Genomic DNA, 25,331 nt, shown 5'->3' on the forward strand with positions numbered 1-25,331 from the left:
ATTAAACCTTTTTTACTTTTTTGCTTAAGAAGCAGAGCTAGAGAGAGACAGACTAGGCCTGAAGCCCTGATCAGTAGAGAAGGCAGTGGTGACTGTGGCTGAGTTAACACTGATCTTGTGTTCACCTCCAGTGGCCCTCACTTCGAGCTGGCCCTGGCAGAATTCATATGAAAGTAGGGGTTAGAAGCAGGTTGCCTTTGAGCCTGGGTCTTCCTCCTCTCCTGGCTTGCTTTGTAGACTGGTTTTTGTGGAAGTGATGAGGGAGAGGGGAATGGTGTGTCTGGCTCATGCTCAGTCTCAGGGTTCTTACATTCATATACGCACGTATACACACCTTCCCGGGCCCGGCAGGTTTGGACATTTTACCTCTTGAGGAGGAATTCAGGGCAGCTGTTGATGTGCCAAGATATGCTTCCTCACTCTTCTCTGTTGGAGACTGCAGCTTCCCCAGGCAGGGGCTGGGTGGACCCTGTTGCTGTGACTGCTTTTGCTTGTGGCCTCCCCGGCCTGCTCTGCCATCTTGACACCTGTGCTCCTTCAGGGGGCTGTTGCCTGTATGGGAGGGCAAGAGAGAGAGCACGACCAAAGGCAGAGAGAGAATGTACCGTGGCCATTCACCTTCCCACTGCTTGCTGCTCCTCGGATCATAGACTGTTTCTCTCCCACATTTGCTGCTGATAGGCTCACTGGTGACAAATGCAGGACAGAATTGGCCTGTGATTGGAGAAGCAGCTCCTTGCAGACCTGTCACTTCCATTTACCTGTATTTTGAACAGAGAGTCTGTGGGCTGGATCGTAGCATGTTGGACAACCCCGATTTAACATGTTGGCACAGCGACTTCATGAATAAATGATCCTGATGCTTATGCAAAGATTGACCATGGCGAATTATCTGAGGTGAAGGAAAGCTTGACACAATAATAAGAAATAGGAGCAGAAGTAGGCCATTCAGCCCATCAAGCCAGCTCCTTCATTGAAAACGATCATGGAATAGTGGAGTTGAAAACCCTGCAACTGCTTTTAAACGAGTTAGAGGCTAGAATTGGAGGACCTTATGATCTATTTGGATGGGTGAACTTTATGCCAAAGGCTCTTCCTCATCCATAATTAGTTAATGATTTATGGTATTTTGCATGATATTGTAAACATGTTGGCACACAGAATTTATGAATAAATGATCCAGGCACTTATGCAAGGATTGGTTGGGAACCTCTCCCACCGACCATGGTGAATTATCTGAGGTGAAGGAAAGCTTGCCACAATCATAAGATCATAAGAAATAGGAGCAGAAATAGTAGGCCATTTGACCCATCAAACCGGCTCCTTCATTCAATAAGATCATGGCTGATCGGATTATGGCTGTAACTCCAGTTTCCTGTCTGTCCCTCATAATCCTCGATTCAGTTGTTAATCAAAAATCTCCCTAACTCGACTTTGAATATATTCAATGCCCAGCCTTCAATGCTTTCTGCGGAAGATAATTCCAAAGGCTGATCTTTTGAAAGAAGAAATTCCTCCTAATTTCTGTCTTAAATGGGAGGGTGCTTATTTTTAAACTTTGCCTCCTAGTTTTAGATTCCCCCATGAAAGGAAACATAATCTCTGCCTCTACCCTGTCAAGTCCCCTCAGCATCTTATGTTTCAAAAGATCACCTCTCATTCTTCTAAATATAGGCCCAAACTGCTCAACCTTTCTTCATAAAACAACCCCTTCATCCCAGGAATCAGCCTAGTGAATTTCTCTGAACTGCTTCTAATGCAAGTATGTCCTTCCTTAAGTAAGGAGACCAAAATTGCAATCTCACCAATGTCCTACAGCTGTAGCAAAACTTCCCTACTTTATACTCTGCCCACCTTGCAAGTAAGTCCAACATTCCATTTGTCTTCCTAATTACGTGCTGTACCTGCATGCTAACTTTTTATGATCCATGTACGAGGACATCTAGATCCCTCTGTACTGCAGCATTCTATAGTCTCTCTTCATTTAAATAATATTTTGCTTTTCTATTCTTCCTGCTAAAGAGGACAACCTCACATTTTCCCACATTATGCTCCATCTGCCAGATTTTTGTCGGCTCACTTAACATGTCTAAATACCTTTGCAGACTCTTTAGGCTGCATTTCATGTGCACCTACTGGGCATATTTTCGGCAGGGGCACATAAATTATGGTATATGCCAACCCCACCACCTTCCCAACTACCTCCGAAGTCACACCCATAATACAGAAGGTGGGCAGGCACCCAAAATCAGCAGCCTGCCCGCCATATTTAAATAAATAATCAAGAGTCAATTGAGTTTGTTAACAAGCCAACTGACCCTGATAATGTGCTGCTCACACCATAATATGGTTGGCTTGAGCAGTCGGGTGGGAGTGGGCAGGCCAAGTTTTTAAAAAACTTTTGAAAAGGGCAGAAAGGAAGGGGGGCTACTATCTTTGGGGGGTGCACTTTGTGCATCAGGGGTCAGCCCCCTAAGATAGTATACCCGCCTCTTCCTACCCGCCTGCTCTATAAAACCTACCATGCAACACTCCCCGCCCTAGACCCCACACTTACTTTGCTGGGATCACGGGCCATCTTCTCTGGCCTGTTTGCAGACCGAGAGTGCCCACTAATATGCTGCTGGAGCTGCTGGCGAGTCCGATTTGCTGCCAGCTCCTGAGGGCAAGACTTCCCCCTACCACACCCCCCCACCCTACCCCAAACCCCAGTGAAGAGGTGAAGTCCCACTAGCAGCCCCTTTAGCCTGCTTGCAGTATCTTATGGCTGCAGGGCGGGCTGGCGCCCAGTGGGTCAGCACCATATCCGCCATTCACCAACCTGCAAAATATGCTGCCCTTTACATTATCCCCACAACTTGCTTTCCTACCTTTGTATCATCAGCAAATTTGGGTATAATGTAGTCAGTCCCTTCATCCAAGTCATTAATATAGATTGTAAAAAGTTGAGGCTGCAACACTCCCCTAGTTACAGTCTGCCAATCTGTAAATGACCCATTTATTCCAACTCTCTGCATTCTGTTCGTTAGCCAATCCTCTACCTATGCCAATATGATATCCAACACCATGAGCTTTTATCTTGTGTAGTAATCTTTTAAATTGCACTTTATCAAATGCCTTTTGGAAGTCCAATTACACTACATCTACTGGTTCCCTTTATTAGCCCTGCTTGTTACATCCTTAAAGAGCCCTAATAAATTTGTCAAACATGATTTCCCTTTCACAAAACCATGTTGACTCTGCCTGATAGTATTATGATTTTCTAAATATCCTGCTAATACCTCCATATCAATGGATTCCAGCATTTTTCTAATGACAGATATTAGGCTAAATGGCCTAAAGTTCCCTGTTTTCTACTCCCCCCCTTTCTTGTATAGAGGTAATGTACTTGCGGTTTTCCAATCTTCTGGGATCTTTCTAGAATCAAGGGAATTTTGGAAGGCTACAACCAATGCATCTACCATCTCTGCAGCCAAGTCCTTTAAGACCCTAGGATGTAGGCCATCAGGTCCAGGGGAATTGTCAGCCTTTAGTCCCATTAATTTTCCTAGTACTTTTTCTCTAGTGAATTTCTTGCTAGTTTTCCCTCATACTCCAATTTCTTCCTCTTTATTATTTTCTTAGTCATCCTTATGCTGGTTTCTAAAATTTCCCCAATCTCTTCTGGCCTCTCATTATTCTTTGCTGCATTTTACATCTTCTCTTTAAATTTGATACCATCGTTAACTTTCTTATTAGTCATGGATGGTGCATCCTTCTCGTAGAGTCTTTCTTTCTCAATGGAATATATTTTTGTTGAGAGTTTTGAAATATCTCCTTAAATGTCTGCCACTGATTCTCTACCACCTTAACTTTTAACCTACCTTCCTGGTTCACATTAGCCAGCTCTATCTTCATACCTTGTAATTGCCTTTTTTTAAGTTTAAGACACTAGTTTCAGACCAACATTTCTCACCCTCAAACTGAATGTGAGATTCTGTGATGTTATGCTCACTCTTACCTAAAGGATCTGTTACTATGGGGTAATTTATTAATCCTGACTCATTACACATTACCAAATCTAAAAGAGCTTGTTTCCTGGCTGGTTCCTGGGCGAAACGTTCTGCGAAACTGTCCAAAATACACTTGGAACTCATCCTCCTGGCTACCTTTGCCAATATGATTCGTCCAATCTGTATGAAGAGTAAAATCTCCCATGATTATTGCATTACCTTTCTAACATGTCTCCATTATTTCTTGATTTATACTCTGTCCTACAATGTAATTACTGACAGGGGGCCTATAAACTACTCCCGCCAGTGGCTTCTTTCATTTGATATTTCTTATCCCCACCCAAACTGATTCTACATTTTGATCCTCTGAACCAACTACAACTCTACTGCTTTCATCCTTGAGTAACAGAACTACCCCACCTCCAGTACCTTTCTTCCCAAGTTTCCAAAATGTCAAATACCCTTGAATATTCAGATCCCAGCTGTGGTCGCTTTGCAACCATGTCTCTTAATGGCTATCATATCATGTTCATTTATTTTTATTTGTGCTATCAATTCATCCATCTTATTACAAATGCTGAGAGCATTCAAATAAAAATCATTTAATTTTGCTGTTTTACCATTTTTCCCTACTCTGAACTTATTTGCTGGTGTAATCTTTTATGTTTGTACACTGTGTCCCTCTCTATCACACATTACCCGCATTGCAATCCTGCACTATTGCCTTGTCCTGTCCCTTTAACTTTCCAAATCTGCCCTCATGTGAACCTTCCTCTCCATTATTTAGTCTAAAGCCCTCTCTACAGCCCTATTTATGATTTGCCAGTACCCTGGTCCCAGTGCATTTCAGTTGAAGGCTATTCCAATGGTACAGCTCCCTGTTTCCCTAGTACTGGTGTCATTGCCCCATGAATTGAAATGCATTTCTCCCACACCAACCTTTTGACCCATGCATTCAATTCTGATCTTATTTACCCTATCCCAATATGCTTGTTCCTCGGGTAGTATTCCAGCGATGATTACCTCTGGGGTTCTGCTTTATAATTTAGTTTCCTAGCTGTTCATATTCCCTCAGCAGAACTTCTTTCTTAGTCCTATCATTGGTACCCATGTGGACCAGGAAAACTGGATCCTCCCCCTCCCACTCCAAGTTCCTTTCCAGCCCTGAGGAGATGCCCTTAACCCAAGCACCACGCAGCAACACAGCCTTCAGGACTTGCGCTCTAGGCTGCAAAAAACAGTGTCTATCCTCTTAACTATATTCTCCCCTACTACATCTACAGTTATTTAAGTTTTCCCTGTGGTGCTGAGGTCAGTTTTCTCATCCTCCCTGCAGTTCCTGCTCTCATCCACACAAGCTGCAAGAACCTCAGACTTTTTGGACAATTACAGTGGCTGAGGCTCCTCCATTGCTACCTTTTTGATTCCCATACCTCCCTCTCTCACAGTTGCACCCTCCTATCCCTGACAAGTCAAATGTTAAGTACCTAGCATAAGGGTAGTGACTCCCTCCTGGAACAAAGTGTCCTGGTTACTTTCCCCCTCCCTGATGCATCGCAATGTTCTAGGCATAGACACCAGCTTATCAACTCACAGCCGAAGTTCCTCTAGCTGCAGACACTTACTGCAGATGAGGTTGCCGTGGATAACACAGATACCCACCAGTCTACATGCTACAGCGGCAACACATCACCTGCCCTGTCATTTTGATTTTGTTCGTATTTAACTAATTGGATTTCAAGTTTAGAATATCACTCAATGATTATCCGTAGTTATATTATGGTGCGTAACTTGTTACGCTTAAATTTAATATAATATATCCCCCCAGTACCGCTTTAAACTACTGCCCCTGTTTGGAGGAGGAAAAAGTTAAAACTTGCCAATTACCTACCTACACACAAATTTAATGCCTCCTGCTTCTGCTCTTCGGTCTTGCTGATTCTGGCTCCTTCTCTTGGGCCATCCCTTTTTGTAAAAGGCCAGAACAGCATCTCCTTCCTCACTGCACCGAATTCCCTCACTTACCAAATTCCAGGATTTTCGTATTCAATCTTGCTGCACTTAGTCTCTAATTGCACCTGTGTGTGACTTATAAGAGATGCATTAGGACACTTGCTACGTTTTAGTTCCTGGAAAATCTAATTGACAAATGCCGAAAAACATTTCTGAATACTTTCCGTTCTTTCCTTTGTAAAGGGGGCACTAGAAATTACAGGAAAAAATATTTTGTTCCTAAGTTTTACCTCTTTAATGGCAGCCTAGCAAAAGAGACATGTATTATATCTGGACTATTTGCCAGGCCTCAATGAATACTAAGGGCATGGAAAATATGATGTTCAGAATATTTGTCCATGGTTCTTCCTCCTCCCTCTTAGTACATTTGCCGTGTAGAGGGAAGGGAAGGGGAGGCTCTACTGTCATAAGGCCAACTCAGAAGTTTAGGCATAGAGACAGGATTCAGCAAAGTATATCAGAACATCTCTGGATTTTAGGGACATTTAATTTTACTTAATTGAAAGATATCACTATCTAAAACTTTGTGAAATTTATAATAGAATAGTTATTGAAAAAATGCAAAAGGTCATTTTTCCCACCAATTCATGTCAATATTTTCACCACATGTTTTTTAATCTAATCTTGCTTTCTTGCTTAACTATTAACATCCTTTTTTTCATGCAACAGTCTAATTCCCTTTAAAAGCATGTTTAGCCTCTGCTCCAACAACAAGTATCTTAAATTTGTACCCTCATTGCTATCTCGATAACCAGTGAAAGCAACCCATCACTATGTTATAATTCTTTATAATCTTAAAGGGTAACTTGATAGAGGCTTTCATGATTTCAGCTCAGATATTAATGAACATTGATTTTTGAATTTTATACGTATGTATATCCAATTTGAATTCCACTGGTAATACAATAAAATAAATTAAGTATCTTTTTTGCAGGTTTTAAGCCTCGGAAATCACTCTCAAGACAGGTGAGTAATCCTGAGACAGTGGGGACTGATTTTAACTTTTGGTTGGGGGTGGAAAACTGAACGTTGAAGATTGGGTTGCCTGTTATACACCCTGCCTGATTTTCCAACCTGTAATGGGGAGAAAAATTGAGCGGGGAGCATTGCAGGGGAGTGATCCGCTACTGCCAATTTTCCACCTCTTACCTGCCAAAAGTAAAATTGTTTAAAGTGTACCGCAACTGAAATCATATTTAATTTTTCATAAGACAGGAAAGAAGAAACTATAACCAAAACTTTATAAAATGCTTGAAGAAGCAATTTTACTAGAGTATATAAAAGTATTTTTCAGTTTTTTTACACCTCTTATCTACCACAAGGGCAGACTGAGGACTTTGCGCTTCTTCCCTGAACAGAGGCCAAACAACCCCCATTGACCACCACCCTCCTCCGCCTCGCTGAGCTTGTTCTCTCATTGGACAATTTCTCCTTGAACTTCTCTCACTTCCTCCAGATAAAAAGTGTGGCTATGGGTACCCACATCAACCCTAGTTATGCCTGTCTTTTTGTGGGATATGTGGAACATTCCTTGTTCCAGTCCTACTCAGGCACCCTCCCAAGACAATTTTTGCAGTACATCAGTGATTGTATTGGTGTTGCTTCTTGCTCTTATCCAGAACTGGAAAAACTAATCAATTTTGCTTCCAATTTCCACCATTATCTTGCCTTTACATGGTCCATCTTTGACACTTCCTTTCCATTCCTTGACTTCTCTGACTCCATTTTTGGGAATAGACTGTCTACTAATGATCCTTACCAGCCCAGCAACTCCCAGAACTACCTCGACTATTCTTGTTCACATCCTGCTTCCTGAAAGGACATTATCCCATTCTCCCAGTTTCTCTACCTCTGTTCTCATCATTTTTTTCTGATGATGCTACCTTCCATGCATGGCATTTCCAATATGACTTCCTTTTCCTGGAACTGAGGATTCACCCCCCGCCCCCCCACGACTGTGGTTGACAGGGCCCTCAAACCTGTCAGACCCACTTCTACCGTCACTCTTTCCCTCCCTCCCAGACAACAAAATGGTTCCCCTTGTCCTCACTTTTTACCCACCAGCCACTGTATGCAAAATTTCGTCCTCTGCTGTTTCCGGCACCTCCATCATGATGCCACCACCAAACATATCTTCCCCCTCCCCTTCCCTGCCAGCATTCCAGAAAGACCATTTACTCCTCTTCCCACAGCACTTTCCCATGAAACCGCAGGAAGTGTAATAGCTGCCCCTTTACTTCCTCTCTCCTTACTGCCTAAGACCCCAAAAACTCCTCCCAGGTGAAGCAACAAATTACCTGTACACTTTTCAATTTATTCCAGTGATCTTCATTATTTCTCGAGCAAGGGCCATTTTAGCAAAAAACCTGCAATGTGAGAGCCACATCGACTACTATAATAGAGGCCATTGCCTGATTCGCTCCTGCTTGCAAAAGAAGAAAGAACATTAGTCAAAAAGCAGAATACATTGTTTTTTCTGAAGGAATGTAGGCTTGAAGTGGATTGACTTGGCCTCCCCCACCAACAATTAAGAGGGAAATTAAGCCCATTAACGGCGCAATTGTCTCTGATTTTTTGTGGCCTGTCCAACCTTACTGTTGACGGATGGGCAAATCGGCCAGGCAGCCTTTGCATTTTTCATCAAACCTCATCCAAGGGTGGGATGAAATTTTTGTTATGAAATAAAATAAAAATAAATATCTGTGGGCAGCATTTTTAGCAGCTATATTTTCAAGTGATTGATTGTGATGCGTGGACATTTTTTCAGCTTTTAAAACCTTTATTTAGGCACTTTCAGCTCTGCAGCTCCATGAGGCAGCTGTCTGCCTTCAGGGAGCTCTCTCACAGTGCCCACCCGCACCCATGATGATGTCATTGCCTGCCCTCTTCCTGCCCCCTCCCTGGCAGTGCTGAGCTTTTCAGCGCATCTTTCATGCTGGCTGGCTGTTAATTGGCCAGCCAGCCTTATGGGCCCGCCAATCGCGCATGCCACCATTGTCTCACTCACTCTCCCAAACACACACACACACACACACACACACACACACACACACAGCAGTCAGCCTCCTCCTCCCTGCACCGCCCTAAACAACCTGGGGCTCTGCTCTGCAACGGCTAACTCCCAACCTCGCAGCCAACCTCTCCTTCCCAGGGTCTCAGTTCTCACAGCCAGCCTCTCCTTCCCAGGGCTCCGGACCTTGCAGCCAGCCTCTCCTCCCCAGGGCTCCAGGCTTGGCAGCCAGCCAGCATCTCCCCACAGGCACTCTGCTCCGCCATACTCTGCTCTCAGGGCCCAACTCCATCAGCACTACACCACTGGTTGGCAAACCACCCTTGGCATTCATGGGAGCCGCCATTGGCTCGTGGGCCATGCAGTGAAGAACACTGATTTAGTCTGCTGTATTCGGTGCTCAAAATGCAGTCCTCTTTACATTGGGGAGCGCAAACACACACTGGATGGGCGCTTTGCAGAACACCTCCATTCAGGCCGCCAGCATGACCCCAACCTTCTGTTTGCTTGTCATTTCAATTCACCATCACCCACTCTCCGCCCCTGCTCTGCGGCCCACCCTCCACTCCCACTCCACGATTGAGCCTATCTGCAGCAAATGAAGGGAGAAACCAGCCTGTGATTGGAAGAACAGCTTTACAGCATTTATCCAATGTAAATTAGTTAAATGTTCCACAATTTTGGCAGGCCAAATCCAGAGGGCAATGCAGCTCATAGGCTGTGAGCTGGACAAGCCTGCATTAAGGTATCAAGCCTTGACACCACGATTTGGGAATTATATGAGGAACATCTAGTTAAGGCCTGACACAGCACAAAAGCAGATGCAGAGCAGTCCCACCTTCTGCAAGGATGCTTGTGGCAATTCTGTCTATTTAATGGTTAACTGTGGCCTGAACTTTAATGTATCACTTGCCTGTAAATTCACACCTGTGCTTGGAGTTCCCTATTTTTGCATTTTTGTCTGAAACTTTGTACTTCCTTTGGAAAAAGCTACTGATAGTTTGAGATGCCTTTGAGACTCATTCAGACATTTTGTCCCACATCGACACTTTACTTGTCCCCATTGTTTTATATTTGACTTGGATTGTTTTCCCACTAATTCTGTCTTCACTGGATATGCCTGAGTTTCTGCTTACTGCTGTCATGCAAATAATTTTCGACCAGAAGGCTGTTATTCAGAGGTGCAATTAACACCTTTACTGTATCATTTTAGAACTGATTTAGACCCATAGATAAAAATCTACCTTTAAAAGAAAAATCCTTGAGATATAATTTTACTCACTTGAAAGATTTTATGTTTATAAATGGTTTTACAGGAATTGGAAAACATGCTTGCAGAAACTCCTCCAGTATGGAAAGGCTCTTCAAGACTCTTTCGAACTTTGCGTGATAGAGGTGAGTGAAATTCTTATGATAAGTTGGCACTGCTTTATTATCAATCATTGTGAATCCATGAAATATGTGGAGAAGGCTCATTTTGTAGCCAATACTGATGTTAAGGTTCAATGGCAACTCAATGTATTTACACATGATGTTGGACCACACGAAAACATGATTATTTGAAACTTCTGGTTTGATTGGTTTATTCCCTTGATACATTTTCATGTAGCACATTTCATGTGGCTTTGTTCAAAATGTAACATTTATGATCAGTGATGAGATCTGGTAACTCAATATTTTGCCATTTTTTGGCAACCAAGCTCAAAATGCATTGACTTTAAGTTGCTTAAACTGAGAATGGCTGCATAATTCTGAGGTGCAGAAGGGTCTTGGTGTTCTAATACTTGAGTCACAAAATGTTGATATGCAGGTACAGCAAGTAATTAAAAGGCTAATGGAATTCTGTCCTTGATTATGAGAGGGATTGAACATAAAAGTAAGGATGTCATGCTTCAGTTATACAGGGCATTGGTGAGACTGCACCTCGAATAATTTGTGCAGTTTTGGTCTCCTTATTTAAGGAAGGATGCAAATGCATTGGAGGCAGTTCAAAGGAGGTTTACTAAATTGATACCTGGAATGAGTGGGTTGTCTTATGAGGAAAGGTTGGACAGACTAGGCTTGTTTCCACTGGAGTTTAGAAGAGTGAGGGGGGATTTTATTGAAATATACAAGATCCCCAACAGCCTTGACGAGGTGGATGTCGAAATAATGTTTCCTCCTGTGGGTGAGTCCAGAACTAGGAGGCATTGTTTTAAAATTAGGGGACACCCTTTTAGGACAGAGATGAGGAGAAATTTTTTCTCTGAAGATTGTGCAACTTTAAAATTCTCTGCCTCAGAAGGTGGTGGAGGCGGGGTCATTGAATATTTTTAAGGCAGAGGGAGATAGATTCTTGTTAGGCAAGGGAATCAAAGGTTATCGGGGTTGGATAGGAATATGGAAATTGAAACACAAGAAGATCAGCCATGAAAATTGAATGGCGGAGCAGGCTAGAGGGGCCGAATGGCCTACTCCTGTTCCTATTTTTTATATTCTTATGTTCTTGATTTGCATTGCTCTTTTGTTACCGCAAATATTATAATTTCATAAAAATCGTATGCATTTAAATTGAATTGGAATAATAACAAATAGAAAGTGCAGCAAAAATAGACAAAAATCATGTTTTTTAAAAAAAACTTCAGCGTATTGAAGCACTTTTCTCTTGCAATTGGAAGTTTAATGTAATTTAAAACTTGTCTAAGATAGTATATTTTTTAAAATTTAAGAGGGGGAAGAAAATCTATGCCACATTTAAAGACTGCCTTCCATCAAGCGAAGCTTTGAACTCATAAACATTTTAATATTGCACACATTCCGTTATTTTAATTTGTCGTTCTGCAAAATCATGATAGGCTAGTACTGCAACACATATTGCATATTGTCCAACAAAACTGCAAAAACAAATTCCATTTATCCAGAACCATTAATGTAAAAAATGTCCCAAGATCGAGGTAAAATGAGAAATGGAAAAGAAGGATTAGGAAATGTGATCAAAAGCTTGGAAGAGGTTTTTAGAAGAGGTGAGAGAGCTGGAGAGGCAGAGAAGTGTTAGATGGAAATTCCTGACACGGGGGCCCAATGAACGAAGACTCTGGCATGGTGAAGTGAAGGTATAAGGGAAGAGGTGTACAAGAAGCCAGAATTGGAGAAATCAAGAATTCAGAGGGATCAAGTTGTAATGGAGGATGTGGAGTTAGGGTGAGGTGAAGCCACGGAGGGATTAAAGATTACATTTAAGGGATCGGTGCTGAATATTGGTCACTGAAGATTGGAATAATGGGTTAGCAGGACTTAGTTTGGGAAAAGATACGTGTAGCAGAGTTTGGACAAGTTGAAGTGTATGTATCATGTAGGGCATCAAGAAGCGTATTGGAATAGTTGATTCAGGGGTTGATTAAAGCTTGTTTTAAGGGTTTCAACAGTCAAGGGACTGAGCTCAGAAGAGTGGAAGAGAGTAGTCTTGAAAAGATACAACATGTCAAGACCAAAGTATATAGAGACCAAGAGATTTTCACTTGCCAATTAATTTTACACTCTCTCCTTTAAAAGGAAATGTGGCCAGTTGTATAAAGTTATTATATATATTTACTTTTGTGAGCATTACTTTGAGTATTTTTAAATAAAAAACAATTGTTCTAGGTGGGACAGTGTAGAAACTTGTTGAAAATTAGAGAAAGATAAAAATACTTTAAATTATTGCCTATATATGAATTAAAATGTTTTATATTCTGTTGTATTTCCAAAATACATGGAGCCTTACTGTAGTTTGGGACTAATAATTAAAGGATCTAAAATGCAGTTTCTGCTAAAATGTGGTATGAAAGCCTTGGTATGCAGCAGTAAATTTTAAGAGGATCATACAATGTTTTTTTCATTCTTGTGCACTTCAATTGTGCTTCAACTTCCCACTCCTATATGTTTTCTATTTCTATTAACAATGCTTCAAAAGGAAGTTGATGTCATTTGATGTTTGTGTTTCAAAGCTTTAATACATTTGGTGATGTTCACAATTTGTATGCAGGTAGTTTTATCTAAACATTAAACTTGAAAAATTAAATGTTTCTGAAACAAGAGAGTGGAGTCTATTGTGATTTCAAAAGTATAACCCATGAAAAAATGCTGAAGTCACTGTGATTCTTCATACCTTTTGTTGGTAGGAGTTTATGCGACTTTAAAAACCTTACATTTCCAGAATGTTGCTCATTGTTGATGGATAAAGCTGCCATTAGAGCTTTGAGGAGTTAATTCCTACACTCTGAATACCTGTGATGTAGGTACTTTTCCACACTCAGACCAAATACCTATGTTGGAACTGAAACTGAGCACCAGAACTGGGTTGAAACCTGTTAATCCTGGTGTTGAGTTTCAAACCAAAGCAAAATCACTCACAAAGGCATTATGCTAACCGTCAAACAAAGCTCATCTTTAGAAGGGCTTGTGAAGGCCCTCGAGAATGTCTAAGTCTATTTGAGGTCCCTGGCTAGCAAGACAATTTTATGTTCTTACTACAGATCATTGTGAATAGAATTAACTGTTAGAGTAGCATTGAGTTACAGTGTATGCAAGAAAGCTTTTTGTGAGGTGTTGCTGTGGAATTTTTCTGTTAACAACATCTATTTGAACTTTTGCCTTGTCAGTGTCAATTATTTGAACTAGAATTTGAAGGCATTCACAAAGAAACACAGCGACACTTTGTAATTCAGTGGGTATTAAGTATTTTTGTAATATAAACATTGCTTATTCCTGGAGAGAACTTTAACAGAAGGTAGTATTATCACAAACTTGACTGGAGGGGAAGAATTTTGGATTTGAATCCTGCAGGTTCCTGTATAATCCTGCTAGACCACTGCAAGACTGTATTTACTATAGAAGCATCCATTATCTGATCTATTTCAAGAAACAATATTGAGAGTTCCTTTTTAAGATCAGTTTTCATTTAACAGAGGAAAATGCTGAAATGGAGTCTGACTTAGTCTTATCTCCCAAGACATGCTGAGATAAAATAATAGAAATAAAAGTGTAGCACATGCTACCTTTGTACAACTGTGTCAACAGTACCAATGTATTTACAAGTCTGCCAGTTGACAACATTCTTGCTGTTGGTAAACTTGTCATGCTAATTATGTTCTAATATGAATGGTGAAGCTCTTTATCTTGTATTACATAGAAATTCCTAGGTCTCACCAACATTACCTATCTGCTTCTCAAATTGTCATACGTTTTTCTATTTAACTGTAACTATAAAATCAAAGCTAATATGAGAACAAAGTGAACAAATTTAAAATGGGAACCCCTTCCTTAAACTCCCCTATTCTCCCCCCTCTATCTTCCTCATCTTTCCTCCCTCTTACTCTCCTCTCCTCTTCCCTCTCCAATCTTTAATACAGTTATCTCTGTCCTCTATAATCCTCCTTTGTGTAAATTACTTCATTGATGTGGAATGCCTGTGTATAACCTCATAGGATATTTACTGGCACTATATTGTAAACCTTATGTCTACATAATTTCTCTGAAAACTTTACATTTTTTATTCTTTCACAAGATGTGGGAATTGCTGGCTAGGCAAGCAAGCATTTGTTGCTCAGTTCTAATTGCCCTCAAGTGGGTGGTGGTTAACCGCCCCTTGAACCACTGCAGTCCATGTGGTTTACGTACAGCCATGGTGCTGGTAGGGAGGGAGTTCCAGGATTTGGATCCAGAGACAGCAATATGGTTCCAAGTCAGAATGGTGTGATGGTGTGTAGCTTGGAGGGGAGCTTGCAGGTGATGGTGTTCCCATGCATCTGCTGCCCTTGTCCTTCTAGATGGTAGAGTTAATGGGTTTGAAGCTACTGTCGAAGGAGCCTTGGTGGGTTGCTGTAGTGTTTCTTGTAGGTAATACACACTGCTGCCACTGCCCAGATGAGGAAAAAAAACGGTAAATCCAGGAAATAAGAATACTGTTCTGAACTGGTCTTGTATACCTTAAAATGGAACACTAGTAAATATGGGAAATAAGAGCACTGGTCCAAACTGTTTCTTCCCTTCTGGGAGTGCATTGGTGATGGAGGGGTGAGTGTTTAAGGTGGTGAATTAGGGGATTAGGCTTCCTTTTAGACGTGCAAAGGATTTAACACCTGTTGCAAGCACATGCTTTGGACATCTGCAATATGATGTGATCCATTTCTAGGTCTAGGTCTTAACTACCCATGTGCAATGCCACAGAAAACTGTCTAGTTTATTTAAAAATCAGTTACAGTAGTTTGGAGGAAACAGAAGATAGTAATACCAATATGAATTAATTTAAACTATTTAATTTTACAGAAAGGTTAACATTAAAATGAAAGCTCGATCAGTCAGGAAACACTTCTTCGTGGAGGGTAATGGGAATCTGGAACTCTATCCCAAAAAATGTTGGGGACCAATTTAAAATTTCTAAACAAATTGATAGATTTTTGATAAGCAAGGATATTAAGAGTTAAGGAAACAAAATAGGGAAATAGAGTTAAGGGACAGCTAAAGCATGATCTGATTGACTGGTGGGCTAGTGGAAGGGAATGGTGAATAGAAAGGTCACTTATAATTTTATGTATTATTTGAGGTGAATAAGTGTTAATATGGTACAGGTACAGTGTCTCAAAACCGGCAACCTCGGAAGCAAATCCATGCAGGATTTTGGATCATGCCAGTTTTTGGGTTGGGCGGTTCAATTCGGGCCAGGTCAGGAAGATGAGACCACTCGGAGTGCGGGAAAAGACAGGCGCGCAAAGCCAATAGCTGGTCGGCGTGCCACCATGCAATGTATCACCTAGCCGAAGAAGTCATTAAACTATTGTACACATCTGATAATGATGCAAATTCAAGCATGACAGTTTAAAAAATGTCCAGTTTTTGGGCATCGCCGATGTTCGGATAGCCGGGACACTGTACCTGTACACTCTTTCTTGAAACAGACATCAGTAATAAAGTTTTTAAGGATGCAAATCTGGACCAAAACTGAATAATTTTAATTTTGTGTAAGAATGGTTAGAGAGTATGTTTTTGTTCAATGTACACCACCCTATTTGTTTCATAAAATAAAACATGGTAACATATTTATTATCGGTCATACACAATCACCAAATTTCTTTTCTTACAAAAAATAAAACCCCAGTGGATTTTGTTGATAGTCTGCTTTTTTTAAACTTCATGTTTCTATGAACATAGAACATGATCCTAACATTTACAATCTCATTTTCCTATGAAACCATTTACAATGCTGTATGTTTTCACAATTAAGAGCCCCAACTCAAAATTGTATTTGTAAAGTCAGGGATAATTATACAGTCATTATTATGACATCACCAGTCACAAAATGTGCACAGAAACTGAGAAAATAAACATATGTATTAAGAACTGCTGGCAAATCATTAGTCCAAGTTTATTTAATTGATCCAGTTCTTATTGAATCAGTCTCTCTCAAACTGGACACCTGTCCACATAGCTTGGCATTAGCAACAAGTTTTAGATTATTACAGGAAGTACTTATTTCCATATCAACAGCTTTAATTTGTATAGCACCTAATGTAAACACAGCCCTGATGCACTTCACAGTTATGTATATAAGAAAACAGACCAGGAAATGAGAAGTAGGAATGGGTGGCCAAAAACTTAGAGATGTGTTTTGTGGAGATTTTCGAAATGTAGGAAATCAGAAGGATTTCTATAGAATGACCCATGTGGCTGAAGGCTCTGCTGCCAATTATGTGGTAAAGGGGAACATGTGCACTTAGACATCGAAGAACAGACAGTTGGGGAGGATATATATTACTGGAGGAGATTGTAAAGATAAGATGAGGTGATAACAAGCAGGGGTTTAAAGATGAGAAGAATTTTAAATTTAATCATTATGGGATGGGGAACCAGTGTAGATTATTGAAGATTAAGTGAGCAGGATGAAGTGTAGTGTTGGACAACTGGAGTTTATGGAGGGTAGTGGATGTGGTAGTCCACAAATTGTCCCCAGCCACTTTTCCTTTTCTATTAACAATTATGTTCTGTTTTCTATTATCAAATGTGTTTTTAATCTACTGAACTAATTTGCCTTTAATTTCACGAGCCATAATGTACTTTGAAAGCCTTCTGTATAAGGCTAAAATTGCGGATCCTGTGCTCTTAGTAGAGCTGCACTCAAAAAGGAATGCTGGCCAGAGATGGGATCACAACACTGTAACGAGGCAGTGGCATAGTGGAAATCACACTGGGCTAGTAATCCAGTGGCCCAGGCTAATGCTTTGGGGACACAGATTCAAATTCCACCATGGCATAATAAATATGGAATTAAATGCTAGTCATAGTAATGGTGACCATGAAACCATAGTCAGTTGTTGTAAAAACTTATCTTGTTCAGTAATGTCCTTTAGGGAAGGAAATCTGCCATCCTTTACTGATCCGGTCTACATGTGACTCCAGATTCATAGTCCTCTGAAATAGCATAACAAGGCACTCAGTTGTATCTAACCACCACAATGTGAAAAAAGAATTAAACTGGATGGACCACCTGGCATCAACCACAGTGTTGACCCTGCAAAGTCCTCCTTATTAACATCTGGGGGCTTGCGCCAAAATTGGGAGAGCTGTCCCACAGACTGGTTAAGCAACAACTTAGTCATACTCACCGATTCATAGCTTACAATGTCCCAAACATGATCATTCCTGAGTATGTCCTGTCCCACCAGCAAGGCAGACCCACCAGAGGTGGGGGCACAGTGGTGTACATTCGGGAGGGAGTTGCATTGGGAGTCCTCGGCATTGTCTGCAGACCCCAATGAAGTCTCATGGCATCAGGTCAAACATGGGCAAAGAAATCTCCTGCTGATTACCACCTAACACACCTACCCCCCCCCCCCAACTGCTCCCCCACCCACCCAGCTGATGAATCAGTACTCCTCCATGTTGAACACCAATTGGAAGAACCATTGAGGTTGGCAAGGACACAGAATGTACTCTTGGTGAGGGACTTTAAGAGTTGCTCAGTAGCACCACTACTGACCAAGCAAGCCATGTCTGGATCTGTGGTAGGTGGGAGAGGGAAAAGCCTATTTGACCTTGTCCTCATCAAACACCTGTCGCAGATGCATTTGTACATGACAGTGTTGGTAGGAGTAACCACCGTACTGTTCTTGTGCAGACATGATATCCTCCGTCGTGTTGTGTGGCACTACCACCCTGCTAGATGGAATAGGTTTTGAGCAGATCTAGCAATTCAAAACTGGGCGTCTATGAGGTGCTGTGGTCCATCAGCAGCATCAGAATTGCATTCAACCACAATCTGTAACCTCATGACCCAGCATATGCTCCCCATCAAGCCGAGGATCAACCCTGGTTCAATGAAGAGTGAAGAGGGCTTGCCAGGGCAGTACCAAGCTTATGTAAAAATAACCTAGTGAAGTTACATCACAGGACTACATGCATGCCAAACAGCGGAAGCAGATGTCAATAAACAGAGCTAAGCGATCCGACAGCCTAAAGAACAGATCTAAGCTCTGCAGCCCTGCCACATTCATTCATGAATAGTGGTGGACAATTACGCAACTAAATGGAGGAGGAGGCTCCACAAATATTCCCATTCTGGATAATGATTGAGAGCCCAGCACATCAGTGCAAAAGCCAAGGCTGAAGCATTTTCAGCCTGAAGTGCCAAGTTGATAGTCCATCTAGAGGATAGACCTCTTGAGGTCCCCAACATTACAGATGCCATTCTTCAGCCAATTTAATTCACTCCGCATGATATCAAGAACCAGCTGAAGGCATTGTTTACTGCAAAGGCTACAGGCCCTGACAATATTCCAACAGCAGTACTGAAGATTTGTGCATCAGAACTAACCTTACTAAACTGTTCCAGTACAACTACATCACTGGCATCCACCTGGCAATGTGAAAATTGCTCAGGTATGTCCTGTCCACAAAAAGCTGGACAAATCCAACTTGGCCATTTATTATCACATCAGTCTACTTTCAATCTTCACATGAGGGAGCACAATATCGACATCTGAACCCTGCGAATTTATCCTTTTTATAAGTCTTTTCTTCATCTGCCAATCTCTACAGACCATATTTGTTTGTCTTTGTTTGTTTGTGTGTATGTGTGTGCTGGGGTATTTTCAAAGGGATGTATAGTTAAATTTCCAGATTACAAACTGTGTTAACTAGTTCTTGTAACTTGTTTTAAAAAGTTCTGTTTTATAATAACTCAATAATTCTGAGTTTATTGAAAGAAACTGATTAAAGCCTCTGTTTAAAGTCACTCTGAACAACCATTGAACAGAAACTGAACTCGACCAACCATATGAATACTGTGGCTACAACAAGAGATATGAAGCCTAGAATTCTGTGGCAAGTAACTCACCTCCTGACTCTCCAAACCTTGTCCACCATCTACAAGGCACAAGTCAGGAGTGTGATGGAATACTCTCCACTTGCCTGGATGAGAGCAGCTCCAACAACACTGAAGAAGCTTGACACCATCCAGGACAAAGCTGTCTGCTTGTTTGGTACCCCATCCACCATCTTCAACATTCACTCCCTCACCACTGACGCACAGTGGCAGCAGTGTGTACCATCTACAAGATGCACTGCAGCAACTCACCAAGGCTCCTATGACAGCACATTCCAAATCAATGACCTCCATCATCTAGAAAGACAAGGGCAGCAGATGCATGGGAACGCCACCACCTGAAAGTTCCCCTCCAAGCAACACACCATCCGAACTTGCAAATATATTGCCTTTCCTTCACTGTTACTGGGTCAAATTCCTTGGAACTCCCTTCCTAACCATACCACAAGGACTGCAATGGTTCAAGAAGGTAGCTCACCACCATCTTATCAAGGGCAATTAGGGATGGGCAATAAAGGCTGGCCTGGCCAGTGATGCACACATCATGTGAAAAGAAATTAAAAAGGCAGAGTCAACATGTTTTTTGAAAGGGAAATCATGTTTAACTAATTTATTAGAGTTCTTTGAGGAAGTAAGAAGTAAGGTGGATAAAGAGGAATTTGTAACTGTGGTGTACTTGGATATACAGAAAGCATTTGATAAGGTGCTGTTATGAAACAGCAGTTGGTAAAGGCTGCTATTTAAAATCCCAGAGGGAAACTTTAACCTATATTTTCAATTGGTATGTTTGAGATGTAACTCTGAATTCAGAAATAAACCACCAAGCCTCCAGAGGTTTTTTATATCAAACTAAATGAAACATTTGTTAATTTACAACAAGGAATTAAACACATACACATGTCTGCAGATTACTACTTTCATAACTTTTTAATAAATTCCCAAATTAATCTCCACTAAGGCAACAATAATCCATAGACTTTAAGCAGACACCAGGAAAAGCATTTTCACCTTACGAATTCAAAATTAGTTTCCTTTCAATTCGGTTCCTTTGCAGACAGTTGTAGGCTTACAGGCTTAGATCTTACATGCCTCTGCCCTACATACACCAGGTCCCTCCAGTTTACCTAGCCTCCCCCTTGAATACAAATTCTCATTGTATCACCAGGCCCTTTGAACTCCTTTCATAGTACCAATTTTATTAGTAATATAAACATTTTGCTTGGTATCTCCTAGCTAGGTGCAAGCTTTCACTCCCACTCTTTGCTCTTTTTAAAAATGCAAATTGTCCCCATGTTTATATAATTACCATTTCAATCCTACTTCTTTCTATGCATCAAAACACCCAGATTAGCAGGCTTTAATCCATTTAACATTCACACAGACTGAACCTCTATTTAAAAACAAATATTTTCCAATAACATTATATACATTAGTGTATCTCTCTGTCAGTGCCACACCAAAGGTTACTACACAACATAAGAGCTCATGGTGTATGTGGTAACATATTAGGATGGATACAGGGCTAGTTAATAAACAGGAAGCAGAGAGTAGAGATAAATTGGTCTTTTTCAGTTTGATAAGCTGTAACCAGCAGAGTGCCAGTGCTGGGTCTCAACTATGTACAATCTGTATCAATGACTTGGATGAAGGGACCAAATGCTAAATGTGCCGAAGGCACAAAAAACTAAGTTGTCAAAAGGAGGTAAAGAGTCTACAAAGGGATAAAAAAAAATTGGCAGATGCACCATAACGTGGCAAAATGTGAACTTGTCCACTTTCCTAGGAAGAATAGGAAAGCAGTCCTCTTCTTCCTCCTCCAGGCACCGTGCCTAAGAGGGCACTGGTGACCATGGACTTCCATTGGATTGGTTCATGATTATGCTTGGCAGGTACTGTGGTGGTTTACTGTTGCCTTCTGTAGCATAGCTGACTAGGAAACTCCCCTGCTCTTGAACATCTGCCATCAGGCTAATAATGAACATTTTTGGCCATGTTATGCATACATGGCCTTCCGTGGCCATCAAGTCCTGAAGGAAGACTTGAACTCAGAGCTTCTGGCCCACAGGTAAGGATGCTATCAGTGCACCTCATGATCTCCACAGAAACACAGTATACTATGGGGAGTGATAGCAGAACTCGGTGGTGCAGTGGGATCTGGGTACCCTGGTATGTGATTCACAAAGTTATTATGCATTTAGAACTAGTGATTAAGAAGGCAAATAACATGTTGGCGTTTATTGCAAGGTGAATGGAATATAAATGTAGGGAAGTTTTACTGCAGCTGTACAGGGCCTTGGTGAGACCACATCTGGAGTACTGTGTACAGTTTTAGTCTCCTTATTTGAAAAAGGATATAATTGTGTTAAAAGCATTTCAGGGAGATGTCACTCGACTCAATCCTGGGATGAAGGGCTACTGCAGATGCTAGAAATCAGCAATAAAAGCTGAAAATGCTGGAAATACTCAACAGGTCTGGCAGCCTCTATGGAGAGAGGAATTTATTTAACATTTCACATTGTGACTTTCATTGGAACTGATTAAAGGTCACAGACCTCAAATGTTAACTCTGCTTCTCTCCCACTAGTTGCTTCCAGACCTGTTGAGTATTTCTAGCCTTTTCTGTTTTTATAGTGGAGAGAGAAAACTGATTCCCTAAGAATGGGCAACATTATTTGGGGAATACATTTTTTAAACTTTAACCTTCAGCCCATTATGGGTGTTTAGCTCTCACCTTTAGACTAGCAAGGTTCTTGTCCAACTTTTCAGGATCTCATTGGCTGAATGTCTCTGCAGTGCCTCTATGGTCATGGGCTTCCTGCTCCAATGTTTAAATAATCCTGCCCTCTTGATTTGGAACAGGATTGATACCCTGCAGAGTCAGTGACCTTCCACCACCACAATTCCAGCAGTGGAACAGGAACTCTGGGATTTTTGGGCCATTTTTATATTTTCGTGTAACAGCTTGATTCTAGTATTAAAATGTACTCTGCAGGAGTAAAACTTTTCCTTTTTTTTAACAAATTCAATCTACGTGCATATTTTCTATCTAATTTTTCTCCAGGTTCCTCCACAGTGACCTTTCTGTCATCTTTGTGGTCTTGCTGGAAGTCCCTCTTGTGTTTTTGTGACCGTTTCAAAATCTTTCTCCCATAACACTCGATGCAGTCAACCAGAACTATCTGAGCATAGGTCACAATCTACTACAACAAAGGGCAAAATGCTTTCAGACTGTTAGATAGTTTACTCCATGTTTAGGTACTTGTTACCCAACAGATGTTCTTCTCTTTGTTAGATGGCAATCTCTTTGTAAAACAAATAAAAACAAAATAAAAAAAGTATTCACATTAATTGAGTGATTACCTAAGGGTGTTTTACATCCTCTTATCAAAATCCAAGAAGCATCTTATCTGGAGGTGAATGTCACAGAGGTACCTCAATTTTATTTGAGTTTGTAACCACTTAAAAGGTCAATTATGTTTGTTCTCTATTTCTTTGTGCTTTAGGGAACACAAGCAACAAATTGTAAGGTAGAAGACCATTTAACCTCAACAAATCACTTTATCATCTTCAGTTTTCTTTTAAATAGGAGACTATTCCCAAAGGATAAAAACTTTGATTCTGAATGTTTTTACTTACAGCATAATATCCTCAGTACAATCCTGAAAAATGTTGGGAGATAGTGTCTGGCTCATTTACTCCATTATTGTTGTGATGAATAGTGATACTTGAAACATTCTCTTTCTTATGCCAACAAACCTGCATTTGATTTTTTTCTTATTTCAAAATAATCAAAAATGCCACTTTCTCCAATTCTTTTTTAGGTCTGATTGCCTACACAGAATATTTATTTCTTTTGTGCATATTAACAAGTGAGTCTGAAAGTAGCATGTTTAATAATCTTAACTAAGATGCTGTGCATATTTTAGAATTCTATATGTTAACATTTTGCTTATGAATATAAGTAAACAATACAGTAGCAATTTTCACAGCTGCATGCTTCTAATCTTTGTTAAGATGTCGACAATAAGTTGAGATTGAAGTACAAAAATAAGCCATTAGCAACTTTCATTTTTAATTTGCAAGACCATTATTTCAGTAATTACCTCATTTTTATACATTAAAATTTTCTGCCAGATACTAGCCTAGTTTCAAACTGTTGCAATAACAGAAAATGCTAAAAGTACGCAGCAGATTTGTCAATGTCTGAAAAGACAAAAAATAGTTAAAGTTTAAGGTGGAGGCCTTTGTCAAAACTGAAAAAGGAGGTAATAGGAATCATAAAACAAATCAAAGTAAACAGAAAAATGGTCCCTGTAACTTTTCCATCTTTGGTCTCCTACACTGTTCCAACCAAGCTTACTGCAAACTTCAATGACTCATCTTCCTCTAGGGACTTAGAAGCCTTTGAATCTAAACAACAACAATTTCAAAACTAATTCATCTGCCATCTGCATTCCAGTTTGTTTTATTGCATTTTGGGACTATTTTTTCTCTTATTCTTTGCTTTGACCAGTTCTATATTGGGATACATTTTTTTATTTTCTGATGAGTGTTTAGCTGTCTTTTTGTTCCAGATTGCTATGTATTTCAATTACATCCATATTATTAACAGGTTGCTATGTATTTCAATTAATTCCTTTGGAACTGTTCTAAAATCTGTTATTACATTAGATACTTATTAATTTTATTCTCATCTGTATATCCCCAATTGACAGTAAGGAAAATTTGCTGCAAAGCTGTTTTGCATTAGAGCAACTTGGGATGTTTTTCCATATTAATTACACTATATAAATGGTGCTGCTTGTTTTTTTAATGCTTGGTAGTATTTCTGAGAAATTGAATATAATTTTAAGCACTGGAAGCTGAGCAGCATGTCTTCTAAGAAACGAAAACACTCAGTTTCGATAAGATATCATCAATGAAGCAGGAAATTAATGTAAACCAAAGGACATGAAGGAGAAAACAGTTTGGTCCATGTATATCCTGTACTTAGCAACATTGTTTCTCTGTCTTACTTTTAGATCATGCTTCCTTTTGGTAGATTTTAACATCATAAACTTAAACCTAAAGAAATCTTACTTTGCATTACTGTTTCATATCATAATTTGCATTTTAATTTTATACTTTTTTAATGATATTTACCTGTAATTATTTATGCTAGAACCTTATGAATTGATAGACATGAATTCATTGACATCACTCTTGTTAAATGCCTTGGAACATTTTACTATGTTAAATGTGATATATGGATATAAATTACTGTGATACCATAAATGCCTATTTAATATTTTAAACACTATCAATAAAAATATTGGTCCCTTTGATGACTAGATTTATACAACGTGAAAAGGAATTTAGGCACAGAACCATGAGGTATACATTTTGTACATATCTGTTGTTGCTCTTTTATAATTAATGTACTTGTATTTTGCATATATGTTGCAGAACCTCACGCGGGTTTTAAAATAGCTTTCAACATGTTTGATACTGATGGCAATGAAATGGTGGACAAGAAGGAGTTCTTAGTGGTATGTATTTTACACTCTATTTGGATCCCAGTTTTATCTTATTGCAATTTAGTGAAGACATTTTTTTTGAACTTCCATATGGATCTCATGCTTATAATGATGACCAGTTTTGATAATGATCAAGAATTCTTCCTTAAAGGCCTTGTATCATGTTAATGCTGTGGAAGTTAAATTTAAATTTTCTGAGACTTATAAAAATTGTTCTCACTAGTCATTATATCTGTCTCTCTCTCTCTCTCTCTCATATAAATACACGCACTCCCTCATTAGACAAAGTTGTATTGTCAAATATTTCAGATTCACAGAATTGTTACAGTGCAGGAGGTGGCTCTTCAGCCCATCGTGTCTGCACCGGCTCTCTGAGCATTTTTTCTAGTGCTATTCCCTGCCTTATCCCCATAACGCTGCACATTCTTCATCTTCAGAAAACAGTGCGAATGTTTCAAGTGAAC

General features: G+C 40.2%; 1 protein-coding gene across 3 annotated transcripts in view; it reads left to right on the plus strand.

Moving 5' to 3' along the window:
• micu3a (mitochondrial calcium uptake family, member 3a) overlaps positions 1-25,331 on the plus strand; it is a 168,502-nt gene that overhangs the window by 57,926 nt on the left and 85,245 nt on the right. For 2 of the 3 annotated variants that reach the window (XM_041190688.1, XM_041190850.1), the window contains exons 3-6: positions 6,940-6,971; positions 10,332-10,410; positions 23,173-23,220; positions 24,797-24,879. In XM_041190688.1, the coding sequence (XP_041046622.1) occupies positions 6,940-6,971; positions 10,332-10,410; positions 23,173-23,220; positions 24,797-24,879 (242 nt within the window). The remainder of the gene's footprint in view (positions 1-6,939; positions 6,972-10,331; positions 10,411-23,172; positions 23,221-24,796; positions 24,880-25,331) is intronic. The other variant, XM_041190769.1, reaches the window with a different exon arrangement.

The sequence above is a fragment of the Carcharodon carcharias genome, chromosome 1 (genome assembly GCF_017639515.1).
Source record: "Carcharodon carcharias isolate sCarCar2 chromosome 1, sCarCar2.pri, whole genome shotgun sequence".
NCBI lineage: Eukaryota > Metazoa > Chordata > Chondrichthyes > Lamniformes > Lamnidae > Carcharodon > Carcharodon carcharias.